The sequence below is a fragment of the Triturus cristatus genome, chromosome 7, assembly GCF_964204655.1.
Source record: "Triturus cristatus chromosome 7, aTriCri1.1, whole genome shotgun sequence".
In the NCBI taxonomy this organism is placed as follows: Eukaryota; Metazoa; Chordata; class Amphibia; order Caudata; family Salamandridae; genus Triturus; species Triturus cristatus.
In genome coordinates, this window is record NC_140590.1 from 254,215,572 (window position 1) to 254,235,111 (window position 19,540).

A 19,540-nucleotide genomic window follows, 5' to 3' on the forward strand; every position below is an offset into this window, starting at 1 on the left:
TCTTAGAGACACTCTGGGGCATTCTCGCAACGCAGTGGGCTAGGGGAAATAAGTTCCTTGCCCAAGAGGACAAATCCTAGGAATCCCTGACCAACATTATATATATTCTCCAAGACAGCACAGTTCAATTTTACAGACTAACAATACAATGTTATTATTATGATTACTTATTTGATGTCTTATCACACGTTATAGGGTGCAATTAGGCATTGTGTTGGAATACCCCGCTAAAACAACAAAGTAAAAGTCTGGACTGCAATAGATAGTCCTGCAGTGTTTGACAGGTCAACTGAAATAACTGCACGTTTGGAAAACATGTTTAATGGTGGACCAACAAGTTTATACTTTTTTATAAAAATAACAAAAGGATTACAGTTGGAGTACAGACACTAAATTGAAAGATGAAGGGTGGGCTCCCAAGAGGAGCCACATCAAAGCCTTCAACAGTACAAGAGGACATACACACAAGAGGAGATGGTATTTTAACTTTTCCTACCTCTGGGGTAAAGAAGCCTTTCCCGGTGGTGGAACGGGATTTTCCCAGAGAAGAAAGCCCACTGGGACTTGAACCTTCATTCACATTGATGGTTTGCTGGGCAGCAGCCAAGATCTCGTCCAGTTTATCTTCCAAGACAAGAAAACAGTTAATTTAATTCTGCAATAATTTTGGCTTACGCCTCCCACTTATTTAATACAGCCATGCTTCCGAGTTCAGTGATCGATACTCAGTTCGATAACTCTCTGGAAACTAATCAAAGTGAGTTGTTTACATACTGAATCTGGAAACCTTTTCAGTCATAGCATGTGGAATTTTACACCAGCCCTGGTGTCTAACTTCTATTGAAGTACTTAAATTACATGTGTCTAATCACATGCGAGCTTCAGCAGACTTACGCAAAATACACACACAAGGAAAACATATTTATTTAACATTGATTTAATAGTTAAAATATATATCTACATGTGTAACACACAAATAAGGGAATACAATATAGCACAGCAGTTTACAAGCATCAGGGATAAATGATAATGAGACCCAGAATCACCTCCCATATTCTATGAGAGTCCACCAGAAAGAAGATGAGCCATTTCTATTGGTCTATCCGCTGCTAAGTAAATCTATGGGTACATTGGTTGGGTGAAGACTTTAGTGATCTCCGTATAGGGTGAAAGCACTTATGGAGGGCAACAAAATGGGTGCACAACAGGCAAACTCTCTGTTCTGTACTCGTGGTCAAAAAACCTATTACTCCCCAAACAAAAAGAAATAAGAAACTATACGGGGCAGGGTTTGCAGCTTGGGCCAGAAGAACAAGTTACTTACCTTCGGTAACGCTTTTTCTGGTGGATACAGTATCTGCCTGTGGATTCCTCACCATGTGAATATCCCTGCGCCAGCAACATTTGGAAACTTTTGTAGCAGTCCACGCCGAGGAGGTCGAAGACGACGTCACAGAGGAACGGCACCGCTCGCGACTCCGCTGACGTCACCGGCTCCATAAGAAGACCTCGTCGGCATGATGACGTCAGATCCGCCCCTTTTGTCCCGTGCCTTCGAGGCACACGGATGGACTGACAGCAATATATACACAGTATACACAGTACACAGCATGCAGATCAACACACATAGTGTGGAGAAGAAATAGAAAGGCAAAAGAAAGACACAATGCCTTTGACAGTAACATATACATTTTGAAATACCATAATTGGAATAGTAGATTGAAACATTATTAATAGAACCTTAGGTATAGAAAGATGGACAACGGAGAGGCAGGTGGGTCAGTGAGGAATCCACAGGCAGATACTGTATCCACCAGAAAAAGCGTTACCGAAGGTAAGTAACTTGTTCTTCTGATGGATACATCTGCCAGTGGATTCCTCACATTTGTGAATAGATTCCACAGCAGTCCCCACTCCCGGAGGAGGGTGTCCACCCTTCTATACCAAAAAGTCCTGAAGGACGGAACAAGCAAAGTGACCGTCCCTCCTCACCTCGTTGTCCAAGCAATAATGTTTTGCGAAGGTGTGGAGGGAGGCCCAAGTTGCCGCCCTACAAATGTCCTCCACAGGAACACCCCTAGACAAAGCAGAAGTGGAAGACTTTGCTATAGTGGAATGAGCTTTTAAACCCTCCGGAGGTTCCTTACCAGCCAAAGAGTAGCAAATCTTGATGCACAAGACAATCCACCTGGAAAGGGTGCGCTTGTGCACCGCTCGACCCTTCCTGCAGCCAATAAAGCACACGAAGAGCTGGTCATCAATTCTGAAATCCTTTGTCCTGTCCAGGTAAAAGCTCACCGCCCTCCTAGGGTCCAAACGGTGAAGTCTCTCCTCCTCCTTGGAAGGGTGAGGGGGAGGATAGAAGGTAGGAAGGGTAATGGATTGCCCCAGATGGAAAAGAGTTACCACCTTAGGCAAAAATGCAGCCCTGGTCCGGAGTACCATTCGTTCAGCATGAATGGTCAAAAATGGGGGTTTTGAGCTAAGAGCTTGAAGCTCACTTACCCTCCTTGCCGAGGTAATTGCAATGAGGAAAACCGTCTTGAAAGACAACAGTCTCAAGGAACACTTATGTAAGGGCTCGAAGGGAGAACCCATAAGATAAGTCAATACAAGGTTTAAGTCCCATTGAGGTACAATAAAGGGAGTAGGAGGAAATTTGTTTGTGAGGCCCTTGAGAAATCTAATCACAATAGGTGATTTAAATAATGACGGCTGATCCGGCAGGCAAAGGAAAGCCGACAAAGCCGATAAATATCCTTTTACTGTAGCCACAGCAAAGCCTTGCTGAGCAAGAGAAACGGCAAACTGCAGAATGTTAGACAGACGAGCCTTCAAAGGATCAATTGCCCTCTCCCCACACCAGAGTACAAATTTAGACCATCTATAGGAATATATGGATTTGGTCGAGTTACGCCTGGCAGACAGAATGACATCTACCACATCTGGGGGAGAGAGAAAGAATTCAGGTTGCCCCGTTCAATCTCCAGGCATGAAGGTGTAAGCTCTGGAGGTGGGGGTGTAGAACCTGCCCCTCCGACTGCGAGAGGAGGTCTGCCCTCAGAGGGAGACGGAGCGGAGGGCACGAGGAGAGGTGGAGAAGATCTGTGTACCACACCCTTCTTGGCCAATCCGGGGCGATCAATATAACTTGGGCCCGGTCTTGGCGAATCTTCCTCAGAACCCGAGGAATCAAGGGTATGGGAGGAAACGCGTAAAGGAGCCGTGAGCCCCAACTCAACCGAAACGCGTCCCCCAACGCTCCCTGCATCGGATACTGGAGACTGCAGAAAGACGGGCAGTGAGCATTCTCGTGAGTGGTGAACAGGTCCACCCGAGGAGCCCCCCACATCCGAAAGACGTGTCGAACCACCTCCGGATGAAGCTTCCACTCGTGATCGGCGGAGAACTGCCGACTGAGACTGTCTGCACGAACGTTCAGAACCCCGGCCAGATGATTTGCCATCAGACAAATCTGATGGTCCTGAGCCCAGGACCATAGACGCAGGGCCTCTCTGCATAGACAAAGAGACCCCACTCCTCCCTGTTTGTTTATATACCACATCGCGGTCGTGTTGTCCGTCAGGACTTGAACAGACTGACCGCGAAGGGAAGGGAGGAAGGCCTTGAGTGCCAAACGAATCGCCCGTAACTCCAGAAGGTTGATATGAAGCAACCTTTCCTCTGGAGACCAAAGACCCTTGATCTCTAGATCCCCCAGATGAGCACCCCACCCTAAGGTGGATGCATCCGTTATCAGTGTGGCCACCGATGGAGGAAGATGAAAGGGCTTTCCTTGAGACAGATTGCCCTCCACGCTCCACCAAGACAGATCCGCTGCAGCTTCTCTGGAGATCCTCACAGACTCCCTGAGATCTCCCTTGTGCTGATACCACTTCTTGCGGAGGTACCACTGGAGCGCCCTCATATGCCAGCGTGCATGGTTGACCAACAGAATGCAGGAAGCGAACAGACCGAGCAGGTGAAGGACCTTCAGAACCGGAACGACCGCTCCATTGTAAAATAAAGGAATCATTTCCTGAATGTCGAGAATCCTTTGTGGAGGAGGGAATGCTCGACACACAGTAGTGTCCAGTACCGCACCTATGAACAGGTTGCGCTGAGAGGGCACCAGGTGAGATTTGGGCACGTTTATCGAAAAGCCCAATCTGTACAACAGCTGAGTTGTATCCTGCAGATGGTGTAGCACCTTCTCTGGCGACTCCGCTTTGATCAGCCAGTCGTCCAGATAGGGCAAAACTGAAATCCCCGACCTTCTGAGATGGGCTGCCACCACTGCCATCACCTTCGTGAAGACTCGGGGTGCAGAAGTAAGACCAAACGGTAGGACCGCAAACTGATAATGTTGCGACCCTACCGTGAAACGGAGATACTTTCTGTGCGACTTCAGGATTGGGATGTGAAAATACGCATCCTGCAAGTCGATCGACACCATCCAGTCCTCTTGATTCAGCGCTTGAAGAACCTGAGCAAGGGTGAGCATCTTGAACTTTTCTTGTTTTAGAAAGAGATTCAAGATTCTGAGGTCCAATATCGGACGCAATCTGCCGTCCTTTTTCGGAATCAGAAAATACCGGGAGTAACATCCCTGACCCCTCTCCTGCTCTGGAACCACCTCTATCGCACCTTTCTGAAACAACTTCAGGACCTCCTCCTGCAGGAGGAGACGGTGGTCCTCCGAGCAAGCCCCTTGACAAGGAGGGTAATTTGGAGGGAATTCGCGAAAGGGAAGGGCGTACCCATTTTCTACAAGATCCAGAACCCAGAGATCTGTAGTTACAGATTCCCAATCTTGTAGAAAATGGGTAAGCCGGCCCCCCACAGGACCAGCAGGATCCGGAATGGCGAATCTAGGGCTGCTTTGCGGTGGTGGGAGGGGCTGAGGAAGAGGAAGAAGAGGAGGAGAGTTGCCGGCCACGAGTGCGGCCCCTGATTCTTCCCCTGAAACCCCTGGACGAGGGACTTTGCTGCTGCTGCTGCTGCTGCTGGGTCTGCCTATAGGTTCGAAAAGATGCCCTTCCGAACCCTCTATATCTCTTAAAAGACCCCCTCGACTGAGACTGCAGGCCCAGAGATTTAGCTGTCACCTTGCTGTCCCTGAATCGCTCCAGAGCAGCATCTGCCTTCTTGCCAAACAGGCCAGATCCGTCAAATGGCAGGTCCAATAGAGTCGACTGCACATCCTGTGAGAACTCAGAAGATTTTAACCAGGCACTCCTTCTGGTTGCGACAGAAGACCCCATGATCCTTGCAACAGAATCTGCAGTGTCCAGCCCACTCTGGATCACCTGACGTGCTGCCGCCTGAGCATCAGTCAAGATGTCACTGAACTCAGTCCTCTCCTCCTCAGGCAGTTTAGGCACCAGTTTTTTAGCCAAATCCATCAGTGCGTGCACATAGCGTCCCAAAAGACAAGTGGCGTTTGTTGATTTCAAAGCCATGCTGGCCGATGAAAATAATTTTTTGGCAGACTGGTCCAGCCTTTTAGCCTCTCTGTCCCCAGGAAAAGCCCCCTTAGACTTTCCCGAACAAGCTGCCTGAATCACCAGGCTCTCAGGTGAAGGATGTGACGTCAAAAATTCCGGATCTCCTGGGGCTGCTCTATATCTCCTAGCAATTGTCTTGGAGACAGCAGGAGCAGAAAAGGGCTTGCGCCACACCTCTAATACAGGTTCCACAATGGCCTCATTAAAGGGAAGTAAAGGCTCCGATACCGCCGTGGGAGAATGTAGCACCTCAGTTAAAATGTTCGACTTAAACTCCGTAGTTGGTAACTGGAGATCAAGCAGCTCCGCCGCCTTCCTGATAACTGAATGGTAGGGAGCAACGTCCTTAGATGGCTCACCCGACGGTGGAGTAATCTCCCACTCAGGAGACAGATCCAACCCACTAGCTTCTTTAAGCTCCTCGAATATTTCATCCGACTCCACCAATTCTCCCTCTTCCGCTTCCTCCTGAAGGTACCTCTGCTCTTCAATTATCCTCTGAGTATCCCTCCTGGAACGAATCCGAATCATCGGCGTCGGCGGCGCCGTATTCGAATCCGATGGCGCCGGTGCCGGCGTCGAGCGGGGATCTGCTGCAGCCATTGGCGTCGATCGAGGTCGAGCCGGAGCCGGCGAGGATGGAAGCGGCGTCGACGTCCTCGGAGCCGGAGGATTCCAACACGGCGTCGTTGGAAAGAACGGTATGAAAGGGGCCTGCGGATATACATGCGGCACCCCAAGTTAAATGCCAAGGGACCCATCGGACACGCAGGTGCACCAGTGGTGTACATGGCTCGAGCAAACACCCCATACATCGCATTTAAGTAATGCGAGGGGTCCTGACCTGGTCCAGGGAAGGCAGGGTACTGGTCAGGTCTCACCGGACTCGGGCCAACCGGCGCCGACGGTGGAATCAGCGGCGTCGTTGGCTCACCCGGGGCTTGAAGATCATCCGGGGCCAGAGCCGGAGCCGGAGATGGAACCGGCGTCGGAGTCCGTGCTGGAACCGGTGAAGCCGGAGACAAGGAGACCACCGGAGATGAAGGACCAGCAGGCGAATCCGGCACAGGAGAGGGAGAAACAGAGTCCTTCCGACGCCGAGCAGGTGACTTCGGCTTCGGCGCCGTGCTCTTATCAGAATGGCGTCGAGACGAGTGCCTTCTCTTTTTCTTATACTTCTTGGCATGAGAAGCATGTCCCGAAGTCGACTTCGACGCCGACTTCGATCTAGACCTCGACCTCGTTCTCGATCTTCTTCTCCCTCTCTTCTCCTTCTTCATTTTTGCTATGAAGAGTTTTGCCTCCCGTTCCTTAAGAGCCTTCGTGCTCATCTTCCGGCAGCTGGTACAGTCATCCACATCGTGGTCCGACGATAAACACCACACACAGTCCTCATGAGGATCTGTGATGGACATGTGCTTGCCACACTCCCGGCAAGGCTTAAATCCAGACTTTCTTGTCGACATCCTCGACAGAGAACTGGAATAATACTCAGAATACACAAAGTATCAACGACGCTAACAACAGCGATTCCCGAAATCCATTGGCTTCGACGGCGCGGAAAAAAGGGAACTGATGTCATCACGCCGACGAGGTCTTCTTACGGAGCCGGTGCCGTCAGCGGAGTCGCGAGCGGTGCCGTTCCTCTGTGACGTCGTCTTCGACCTCATCGGCGTGGACTGCTACAAATGTTTCCGAATGTTGCTCTCGCAGGGATATTCACAAGGTGAGGAATCCACTGGCAGATGTATCCATCAGAAGCTGACCACAGAAATATACAGAAGAGCTATTGTACCATATCCCTCCATTTGACCTCCCGTAGAGAGATGGGTGGGAAAGGAGACTTAAAGGGCTTCAGATGGAAACTGATGATGAACAGCTGAGAGCCAGGGAGAAACTTTTGGAACAGGCAGTAGATAGAGCAGGCACTAGATCAGTTCATTGAAGGCCATGTAATCCTTAACATAGAGCAGCAGATGATATGTTTGACTGCCACACACATAACAAAAAACAGGCAGACTCTGATGTAAACATACAAAGTGTATAAAGTGAGGCAGACTCTGATGTAAACATACAAAGTGTATAAAGTGAGGCATGTTCAATGGGAAATGTGTGCAGAAGTTATGGCAAAACAACTTTCAAAAGAAAGAAGTGTGGAAGAGAGTAGGGCAGTACCTACTACGCTATTATTACATACTCACTCCAGGAAGAAGAGTGTGGAGTTTATAGTAGCCTAAGGTAGTCAGAAAGTAGGTGTCAGAGCTTGGAGGTAGACAGGTAGGAAGGTGCCAAAAGTGGGAGTGTCTCAAGTCTTAGCAAATGGAAGTTATTCGAGACAGTGAGCAAAGGTGTACTGGAAAACAGGCAGTGAGGCCTTGGTTCAGAGACAGAGATCACTCCACACTGACTTCTGGTATGCCCTGTTCCATGACTCACACCAAATTAGGAGTTACAAGAGCAAGACATTACAGGATGCCACCTACTGATCAGTGCCCACACATAAGAAAAATTGCTCAGATGAAGTAACAAATAAGTTACTTACCTTCAGTAACGTATTATATGGTAGAGACTCTATCTAGCTGCAGATTCCTTACCTTTGAATTCCCCAAGCGACAGGCTAGATCCGGAAACTTTTGCTCAGCAATACCCCTTGCATGCGGCATCGGGTGGCTGCATTCGGCTCTGCATGACATCGTTGGCAGCGTCGGTTATGACGTGGCGGTGCTTATATAAGCAGAAGTGCAGAGCCACGAGGTAACTGACATAGTCGTGTGCAAAATAGGGCCCTGAGAAGGGGAGTAACCCTAGCTCTACAATATTAGTCCGCAAAGCGGGCAGGCATGGGTAGGGCTGTAAGGAATCTGCAGCTAGATGGAGTCTCAACCAGATTATGCGTTACCGAAGGTAAGTAACTTGTTCATCTGATAGAGACTTCTAGGCACATTCCTTACCGTTGAATTAGATACACAAGCCATCCTGGAGGTGGGCAGCAGACCAATATTCTATACTAGGAAGTCCTGCAGGACCGAGAGAGCAAAGTGCCCATCCCTGAGCATCCAGGCAGTAGTGTTTTGCAAACTTGTGCAAAGATCTCAATGTTGCTGCCTGACAGATAACTTGCACCGAGACACTCCAAACCAAGGCCATAGTCGCAGCCATTCCCCTGGTGGAATGGGCCCTTAATCCCTAAGGGGGCTGCTTCTTTGCCGGGGCATAACAGATCTTGATGCAGAGAACGACCCTGCAAGAAATGGTCCTTTTCTGCACTGCCCTTCCCTTCTTCGCTCCCACGTACCCCACAAAGAGCTGGTCGTCTACCCGGAACTCTTTAGTGCGGTCAATGTATAACAAAAGCACTCTTTTTGGGTCCAGACGGTTGAGCTGCTCCTCTTCCTTAGAGAGATGCTGGAGAACAAAGAAGGTGGGCAACGTGATGGACTGACCCAGATGGAAAGGGGTAACAACTTTTGGTAAAAAGGATGCCCGGGTGCGAAGCACCACTCTGTCCAGAAAGGAAATAAGATAAGGAGGTGAAAAAGATACAGCTTGTAGCTCACCCACCGTCCAGGCTGTTGTAATCGTTATCAAGAAGGCTGCAGGGATGTGGAATTCCTATAGCCCGATGCATATTGTTTGGGATCAAGGGCAACAAGTTTTCATGTGTATTTTGTCCTTGGGACAAGTAGGCCCGACCCCCTACAGCACAAACCTTTTGGCTGCCAGTTTACAGTACCACATTATGAATCAAGGAAGGGAATTGTCTGCAGTTAAGGTAATATTTGTGTCCATGTGTTAACACTATTCAAACCTGTATTTATGGTTCAGTAATGCAAAGCCTTTATTATTAGGGTGAGCACTAAAAGTAAATGTTGTAAGCTCGACCTGCACTACCGACGGTGTTTCCAGTATAAACGTGTACACACGTTTTCAAAGTTTAGTAATATGAGGCTATGGGTAATGCTCCCAGAATGCTCTCTGATCATATGCAAATATTTGCAGAAGCTTGAAAGCAACAGTGATAATTCTTTGCTTTCAAAATAAAATGTTCACAAAAAAATGCAAGTAGGAAAACACATTTTGCTAAACTACTGTAAGATTTTAGGTACCATATCTTTGCAGCATAATTTAGTAATATATTGTTGTATGCTTGTATTTCCCCAAAATATTCATAATGGAAAATCAGTGTAACCAGTTAAAATATGATTGTGGGAAACAAAAATATACAAGCATTGGCAAAGACAGTAGGTCTGAAGTTGGCGGACAGGCTTTTGGTTTTGTCAATGCGTGACTTGTTTTGGCATGGTTTTTATAAAACCTTATCGGTGTGGGAGCTGCAGGGCCCTCACCCTTCTAACAAGCATTGGCAAAAGCAAAAATTGGTTTTGGTCTCAAAAAGCACACATTGACACAGCAGTTCCAAGGACTGAACAAAACTACGTTGTGTGCCAATATGCTCTTTGTAAATGAGCAGAATATTGTCACTCACAGTGTAGCCAGCTGATAGACCGAGAGAAGGAGAGAGAGAGAGAGACAATTTTATTAAACACAAAAGGTCATGGTTAACGCCAGGCTTAATTAGAGGCCCAATTATTAAAGAAAGTCTCAAAAGTGCATCCATGGTATATATCCTTGCATTAAGTGCATATATACAGTTTCCGTGAATTCACAAGAATTTAGAGAAGTAGGCTAAGAAATAGTACTACCAGAAAATATTTGTGAACTGCTTTTTAACATGAGTAAATGTGCATGTGTATTTTGCTCATGTAAAAATCTGAATGTTTCAAGTTCACTTTCCCTCCACCCAGTTTTTTCCCAACCCCGGAAGAAGTTTTATGTCTGCCACTGTCGAGAGTACATTTCCAACTTTTTTCAGTATGGGAAAAGATTAGAAAGGAGTTGGTAAAAAACCTTAAAACATGCAAGTTAGTAGGTTTGCATAGACTCAAAAGGGCATTCCAATCCTTGAACTATTGCTTACCACTATCTTCAGCCCCAGTATAGACCTGCAGAAACGTAGCAACATAAGGGAATTGGTAGTATTCAAACCCTACTATGGTACGAGCCCTGGCATAATTAGAGAGGCTTTATCAGAACTCTTACATAATGAGATTGCTGTCTTAATTTGTCGCCGCATTACATGGCACAAAAGGGACAAGTGGATTTTGTTACAGGACAAGTAGATTTATGAAGCAACCTGCCCCTGGACAAGTAGATATTTTATTAAATTCTACACCCCTGAGGCTGGTTTTATGGTAAACAGCAGGGTGGGTGAGGGGGGTGGAAATTGTGTAAAGGCTCAAAGGGAGCGCACATCAGATAGGTGAGGACCAAATTAAGGTCCCTCTGCGGCATCACAAAGGGCGTGGGTGGAAATAGGTGAGCCAGCCCTTTCAGAAATCTATGGACAATGGGAGATTTGAAGAGAGAGGGTTGGTCTGGCAGCTTTAAAAAAACAGACAGAGCAGAGAGGTAACCCTGCTTCATCGCTTGCTCCCTCAAGGCCTTCGGAGCCATGGCCTGGCAGGCCAAGCACGACTTCGAATCATGGTCACGCTCGAGACACCAGAGACAGACGAGGTGGGGATCGGTAACCGACATCATGCTGTAGCAAGGACCGCACGGCTTGAACCCTGTCTTCCTCGAAGACATCCTTTGCACACGAAGTAGAAAAAATTATCTGAATTCGACAAAAGTCGAGAAGAAAACCTGCCAAAAAGCGGCAGAGGGGTAGCTCTTCCTGGATCAGTGCTTAACTGGAGCGGAAAGAAAAGAACTGACATCGGCGCACCTTGGTGGCGCCTATATAGGCACCCGATGTCATAACCGCTGCCGCCGATGTCACACAAAGCCGAATGGAGCCACCCGACGCCGTGCGCAAGGGGTATTGCTCAGCAAAAGTTTTCGGATCCAGCCTGACGCCTGGGGAATTCAAAGGTAAGGAATCTGCAGGTAGAAGTCTTAATCAGATAGTGGTGAAGGTGCAGTACCGAAGTAAAATCTGATGAGCACAAGCATAGAGATGTAGATGATGAAGGAAGATTTAGAAGGGGTTAATGAATACCTTCAGTTGTAACCTTCATGATAATCAAAGGTCGAAAAAATAAGAATGTTTTTTTAAGAGGAAGATTGCCTCAGAAAGGAAGGGGGACCTTTCATGCTTGGTGAGGAAAATTATATTAGCATTTGTGGTTCCAACAAATGTGTCAATAAGGTCAGCAGAGACATTGCAAAATACCAAGGATCTGCTACATCTCTGTGCCCCAGGTGTATCCTGGTGGTTTACGGTCTGGGGGTTTGGGACATCTTCTTTGCGACCTTCAAGGTACAGCCCATTATTAAACCTTTTAGTTTACGACATCTGTGGCCCTCATCGTAAACTCTTAATGAACCCACGTGAGGTATCTAAAAGTTGGAGGCATTTAGGTCACTGAGGACGAAGTCCTTTGATTAGATACATGTTTAGACACAGCACATTCCGGAGCAATTACATCTTTTATACGCCATCCAGTTCTCATTTTTTATTTGGAAGGCTGGTTTGCAGATGTCTTGAGTGATCGTCACCTATCAACCTTCGTGTAAGATAATTCTTTGTCCTTAAGACTACCTGCCAAATTGTCAAGAGTCATTTCTATGAGACTTTGCACACAAGATGTCAGGATGTAATTGCGACAGCCACGCTACTTGATTATACCTCCTCCTAGTTTTTCTTCTAAGGGGGCAACAGGGATTATGTGTCCCAGTATCCAGTGTGGCGTCCAGAAGGAGCCCAATCAAAGTCATCACCTGTGCCCTGTTAGAGCTATAAAGCAGGAGGACTGTTTCCGGCCGTGTGCGCCGTTTTTCTTGAAGAGGGCCTACAGGGACTATGGGCCCGATTCACAGAACTAAGTTAAGACAAAATCCTAAAACTTACTACCATTTTGGTATTCACAGAAGGCACTTACTCATTTTGATATTCACAGAAGGCACTTACTCATTTCGGAATTCACAGAAGTTAGGAGTCCTAACTTTAGGACTCCTAAATGCCTTCTGTGAATACCGAAAGCCTTACAATTAGGATTTTTCTCAGTTTAGTAGTAGTATAGTTAGGACTCCTAACTTCTGTGAATACCGAAGTGAGTAAGTGTCTTCTGTGAATACCAAAATGAGTAAGTGCCTTCTGTGAATACGAAAATTGTAGTAAGTTTAGGATTTTGTCTTAAGTTAGTTCTGTGAATCGGGCCCTATATGTCCCAGTATCCAGAGGGGTGTCCAGGAGGAGCCCTGCAACACCATCACCTGTGCCCTGTCAGCACTAGAAAGCGTGAGGACTGCTACGCGCCATGTGGGAAACGCCTGGGCAACACCCGGGCCTAGGGAAGGACCGTCCTGAGTGCATTAGCGACAGGAAGAGGCAGGGCCACCCTCTTAGCCCTGTGGCAAAGGTACTGTTTTTCCTTAATCTGTAGAATTTCAGATTGCTGCCTATTGAATTATCCTGCATGTCTTGGGATGTATCCTGTCTTGGACTAATGTTATCCCTGATAGATCTTTGACTGCATGAGTGGGTGTACTACCTGCGGTCAGCTTATTTTTATTTGAAGAACTCACCCGTTGAACCGCATTCTGGATTACTTGGACAGTTGTTATTTTCAATATATTTTAATTTTAGTTTTCTTTGAAATTTCTAGCAAGTTAGTGTACGCCAGGATATATAATTGATTACTTTGTTTGCCCTGTAGGTATTGCAAGGGCCACAGTATTAAAGTATAGTGGCTTTATTGCCTCTATGTAATCTCAATTTTTAACTGGGTCTATACTTACACATTCCTCACTTTTCCCTAGCTCTCATTCAGTACGGGCAAGCACAAAGCGACCGAACAATTGCGGGTAGCAACAAAACACAGTAAGGTACTTAAGAATTCCAACAATTGTACCCTAAGTGAGATTGATATGCTGATTGAAGAGGTTAAATCCATTAGAGGCACAAATAGCCGACATGATGATAAGGGGGCCCCTGTCTGGTGGATGAGTGAACTAATGCATCCACTGTAGGGGCCTGTAATTGACCTAATAGTCACAGGTTCAAATCCCGGCAGGTCCACTCAGCCTTTCATACATCTGAGGTCGAAAAAATGAGTGCCATTGAGTTGGGCAACAATAAACATCTGTTATTCAGCACCAAGATACCCTTGCGTGAATGTGCGCTTTATAAATATAAAAGTTATGTTACGTTTATGCTGGAAAAATCAAAGTATTCCACTCAAACCCTTCCAGATTTTTTTCAGACAGAAAGCTGCCAAGAAGCCGTCTCGAAGGACCTACACAGCCTACTGGCAATGACGACAACCTAGAGATCCCTGAGACTTCCATAGAACATCCCCAAGTGCTAGGTATACCATTTAGTAACCATTTTTTGCTTCTATACGATATAATAGGAACCCCCAACAGCTTCAAAGACTTCGGTTGAGGAGGTTGGTTTGATAGTCCTGCAAATAACTTAATCACCCAAAAGACTGATCCCACCTCACAAATCAAAGAGTTGGGGTCAGTGATAGGGATTCTTTACGCCTTGATAAATCAATTAATAAGCATGGTTAAGCAACTGCTCATCGATAAGGTGGAAACGAGCACTAATAAACGTGACAAACCAAAAAGCTCTATGGGAAGGTCGTCAGGGATACATATGACATCCAGCTCCCTACTGGGGGCCCAATGGTATTTCTGAGAGGCATGATAGAGGAACTGCCCAGGGTATCCAGAATCAGGTTTATACTCGGGATCACTGATCCAAGAGGAGGCCTGCGATCTCCTACCTGTCTAATACAGGGAATGGGGCTCCCTGGGCTGGGTTGACAGGGACCAATAACAGTTGCAGCATATTAATATGATAGTACAACATGCCAATCTTAAGGGGCTTCCACATGCCTAAAAGATCTATATGTTAATGTTCCTAAGCTTTCTTCTCAGGCAAGTTATGAAGGGGCGGACTCACTTAAGAATAAGGTCATCCATTGGTACGACATGTGAGGGGTTGCAGGTCAATTATCAGGAAAGACATGTCAATCATAACCAAAAGTTCGATTGTATTGAATTAACCTGAGTTGATGGGAAGTTAGCAGACAATCTGGTCGCTCTTGATGCTAGGACCAGTCCCCCACTGCATTATAATATTCCGTTCAAATACCAATGAATAGGCACCAGTCGCATCTGTGATTCTGAACTGGGGGAAGTCGACTGACTGCCTAGATCAAGTATTCTGTTCGTACCACCTACCCACCACAACCCATCTGTGGTAAATCTTGGACTAGTTCAGACAGCCAGTCACCAATACTAACACCTTTTATCTCTAATGCAGCTATAGATGCTAGTTTAAACACCACTCTACCAAGTATCCAAGGTCCAACAGAGGCATGTAATAACCATGCAAATTGCCTCCAATATTTATTACCAAGCTCTCCTGGGCGACCCCTGTCCATTAGCCACACTTTGGAGGATTCCTCTTCAACTATACTTGTACCTTCAATTGCACCAACTGCAGAGGTTGTTGCCGTTTCCTGGAACGTGGCAGAACTAACGTCTAAAATTTCTCTTCCTGATTGGTATAATTTTATAGAAAAAAATCAATATATGCTTGTACTAGGAAACATGGAGTCTAGAACCCGTTTACAGGACAAGGTATATACATTTTTGTATTCCTGCCAATTCTAACTAATGTGGAAGGCCATATGCTGGGCTGTTAATGTGGGTTAAAGCCTCCCTCAACTGCACAATTAGGCAGTTAGCCATAGATTGTCCTGATATCATAAGTATTCGAATCAGGGACTATAAGAACACTACTTTAGACATATATAACATCTATGCAAGACGTACAAAGGGAGGGGAGGCAAGCAGTCAAAAACATTGCAAATCCTTGAGGAACATCTGGACAAGTGGGAGTGCCATTTCCATGTTATCTTAGCAGGCAATTTTAATACTACCTTCAAACTCAAGGATAGGGAAGACTTTAGTGAGGAAGATGACCTATGGGCTATTTACAAGCTAGATCTAGCCCTGATAAAAAAGTAGTCCTAAGACTAGAACTTGGGCTAATGGCAGTCAATGACAGAACAAAGTCTGACAAACTAGGGGCTTCAACTTATAATAGAGTAAATTGTGTGAGTCATATTGACTACGTTCTGGTTGATCTAAGGCTATGGCATAATGTTGAGGACATGGTAGTCAGAAAAAGACCTGAGAGTAATCATAATCAACTATGCCTTAGTATGTCGTCATTATATGGAAAGTGGCCATTTGACTACCTTCCACGTCGTACCACAGTGGATATTGAATCCACTAAGAACAAGCGTCGGCTCAAGTGGCGTCATCTTGCGTTACAACATGACACCGTATCCTGTATTCATCATGACTTTCAAATAACTTTAGCTAATCTAGATGGTATCCAACCACGGGTTGGCGATGTTAAGTAACTTGTATACTCACGTTTTGTTAGGCATATTTCCTTGTATTTTCTAGTGCCCTCCTTACACCCCAAAATGAAAGCACAAAACACAAATTTCTGGTTTAGTAAGGAATGTAGGATGCATTGAACTCAGCTGCCCCGACTGATTGGTTTAATCATTTTAAAATCCTGTATACAGATGAAATGCAGACTCCTGCACATGGACTTCTTTTTCCATCTATACCTCCACGGCAGGGTGATTTGTTTGATCTAAGTTGTGTTTCCTTAGATTCCATAGTACATGGCAAAGCACCAGGACCTGATGGCATACCAGGGAATATTTTCATCCATGAATAAGAAAGCTCGTCTAAATACATTCTTGCCCTGTCAAATGCAATAGCTAGGGTCGATTCCTGGATCTTGGAAAGAGCCAAGGTGGTATCCATCTATATGAAGGGTGAGCGAAAATTCACCTACCAACTATAGACCAATTAGTCTAATCGAATCTATCCAAGAGGTATTTTGTCGAGCAGTCTTTACTAAAATCCAGGATTGGCTTGATGAAAAAGATACTAACCCCCCTGCAGTCTGTCTCCAGAAAAAAACAGTACTATAGATCAGGTTCTCCATTTTCTTCTTTTGTACTGGAAAACTGTCCTAACAGGCAGGGACCACCTTTATGTGGCCTTTGTAGACTTGAAATCAGCGTTCAATATGGTGCCTCGGCAAAAGCTCTGGCTTGTGTTACAAGATATGAGACTGCCGCAGGAGATCTAAGCTTTAGTCATACACATCCACGAGGAACATTTTGCTAAAAGCAGCTGAGGAGAGCAGGGGCAGCTAACAGACCAAATTCCTGTAAGCAAGGCCGTTCGCCAGGCATGTGTGCTAGGCCCGACATTATTGTCGTTATATCTGAATGAAGTTGTCCACTTCCTGTCCCTTTGTCCCACGGATGCCCCCTCTCTTGCTAAGGAAAAAGTATTCACACTCCTCTTCACTGATGTTACGCTATTAGTAGCCAAAACACCAGGAAGTTTGAAACGCTGTTAAACCAATTTAGGGGATTTTGTGCCATCCATGGTTTGGAGATTAACACAACAAAGACCAAATCATGGCAATAAATCAACTCAAATCATATAAGAGGAAGATATTTTTGGAGGGAGTCGAACTTGAAAGGGTGGACACTTTAAAATATCTGGGTATTAAGTTAACAACTAGCAATTTGTGGTAGCCCCACGTCGATAAACACAGACAAGTCGTAGCTGTTCTACTGAAAGAGCATTGTGCATCTTACTGTAAGCCAGCAGCACCCGCAATACAGATCTACGACTCAAAAGCTGTGGGCTCAGCCCTGTACAGTACGGAACTTTAGGGATTTTATAATATCACAGTTATGATGAGGGCAGAACATAAGTTCCTAAGGAAACTAGTGTTTCTACTCTGCTCTGGAGGATGGGCCTGAAACTGCGCTGTGTCCAGAACCGCTCCGATGAAAAGGAGCTTCAGAGAAGGGTTCAGGTGCGACTTCAGCATGTTGACTGTGAACCCCAGCGAATTCAGGAGGTCCGCCGTAGTCTGGAGGTGGGCGACGACAGCCTTGTGTAAGCTCGCCTCCAACAACTACTTGTTGAGATAGTGGAAGACATCACATGCTGCATCCAGCCCCCTCCCAGATTTAGAACCTTTAAGTCTCTTCCCACTTGATATTCATTGCAATTTAGATGCAGTGAATTACGCCATAAACGCTACTGTGGGAGGTAAGGCCCCCAGGCCGGATGGTGTGCCCACTGATGTGTATAAATCTAATATTTCTCTTTGGGGTCTATTATTATCTTTGGTCCTGGGAGCATGTTGTCACCAAGGCTTCATTCCATCTTGGTCTGAATCAGTTCTGGTTCCAATTTTTAAAAAGGGTGACCATAATATACCAACATGCTATCGACCAATTTCCTTACTTTATTCTTTTCTCAAAGTGGCGGGCCGTATTTTATTAAACAGATTGCAGTCATGGGCAGAAGATGCTGGGGTCGATACAGAGATTCAATATGGCTTCCGACAGGGCTTAGGCACAATAGAACAGGGATTAAACCTAAACCTATTGTTAAGCAAATATACCCGAGCTAAGCAGTGGAAGCTATGTATGGCATTCGTGGACCTCAGCTTCATTTTTGATTGTGTCAGACACGAAAAACTGTGGACTATACTTGAGGAAATGGGTGTAGAAGTAACACTTATTAATTTTATGAGGCAGCTGTATCATGGTGCTTGTGCCAGGGTCCGCCATGGTATTACGGGAGAATGCACTGCTAAATTCCCAATAAGAAAGGGGGTGAGACAAGGTTGTGTTCTTGCCCCCTTCGTTTCTACTTTATATAATAATGGCCTGGGCCAGTTTTTAATCAGTCAATGCCAGGATCTCTCAATTATAGATAAACACCCTATCCCAGTGTTATTGTACGCAGACAACGCAGTCTTAATGTCGCATACAGAACTAAGGCGCCAAAGAGTAGTGACCAGTTTTGCTACATGTATGCAAAATCTTGGCCTGCAAGGGAACATTTAAAAAACATTCATAATGAAATGTGGTACGAACAGTACCAAATGTTGTGACATTATCATTAACAACACCAAGGTTGAGTGTACAAACAGATTTTCATACCTTGGTATTCACTCTGATTACGGAGGGATCTGGTCACATGCAGTTTTAGCCAGGAAAGTGTTATTTTCTAAAGCCACCACCGCCCTCGCCCATTTCGCCAGCAAACTGGGCAGAAGGCCGGTCGTGGAACTAATACAAATGTACAAGGCTAAGTGTGTAACAACTGCCATGTATGGCGCAGGCATTTGGGGATATGTTGACTCTCAGCCCCTGCAATTGGCGGAGAACGCCTTTGCCAGATACTTACTGGCAGTCCCCAACAGCACGGCTACTTACATGTCCCATGCAGAGCTTGGGATTTCGCATATATCCGATCTAATTAAAATAGAGCCAATTTTATTATGGCACAAAATATGGGCTACAAAACATACCAGTCTCAATCGGGACATTATAACTGACTGCCTAAAGCTTGACAGGGAGCTATGTATTCCCTGGTTAAATTACATCAAAAGCTTTATGGCAGATATTGATCATCCAGAATACTTCACCAATCCGGATAGCATTAAAACAATCCCAAAAACAATACTGAAGACTGAATGCTTAATGCATCTAGAGTCAATTAGACTCTCAAATGAAATTGTTATGCCCACCGTTTTGGAAAACCAACTGTTAATGTCTTGCTTTGGAATCCAACCATACCGTAAGTATGTAACCGGGGACTATGACAGGATGCTGTTAACTCGTTTCCGTCTGGGTATTGTCCACAGACTGACTAGCTTTCCTGTCATGAACGACTGGTCTAAATCCCTTAGACCATGAGATGATTTATCCCAACAGTCTACATTGCAGACTTTTTTATTCTGTAAATTTGATTCTTTCCCCAGAAAATTCTTACATTATGAAATGTTTAAGAGCTCGATTGTTACATCTTTGTAACATGCATTAAGTCAAGATATATAACGCTGGATATGAATTTAGTTTTCAATTGATGATTTTATATTCTTAATCATG

The 19,540-nt window shown here is 45.6% G+C and overlaps 1 protein-coding gene across 1 annotated transcript in view; it reads right to left on the reverse strand.

The window, feature by feature from the left end:
- SHANK1 (SH3 and multiple ankyrin repeat domains 1) overlaps positions 1-19,540 on the reverse strand; it is a 1,748,119-nt gene that overhangs the window by 186,251 nt on the left and 1,542,328 nt on the right. Inside the window, exon 21 of the mRNA XM_085616131.1 lies at positions 497-624. Coding sequence (XP_085472257.1) covers positions 497-624 — 128 coding nt within the window. The remainder of the gene's footprint in view (positions 1-496; positions 625-19,540) is intronic.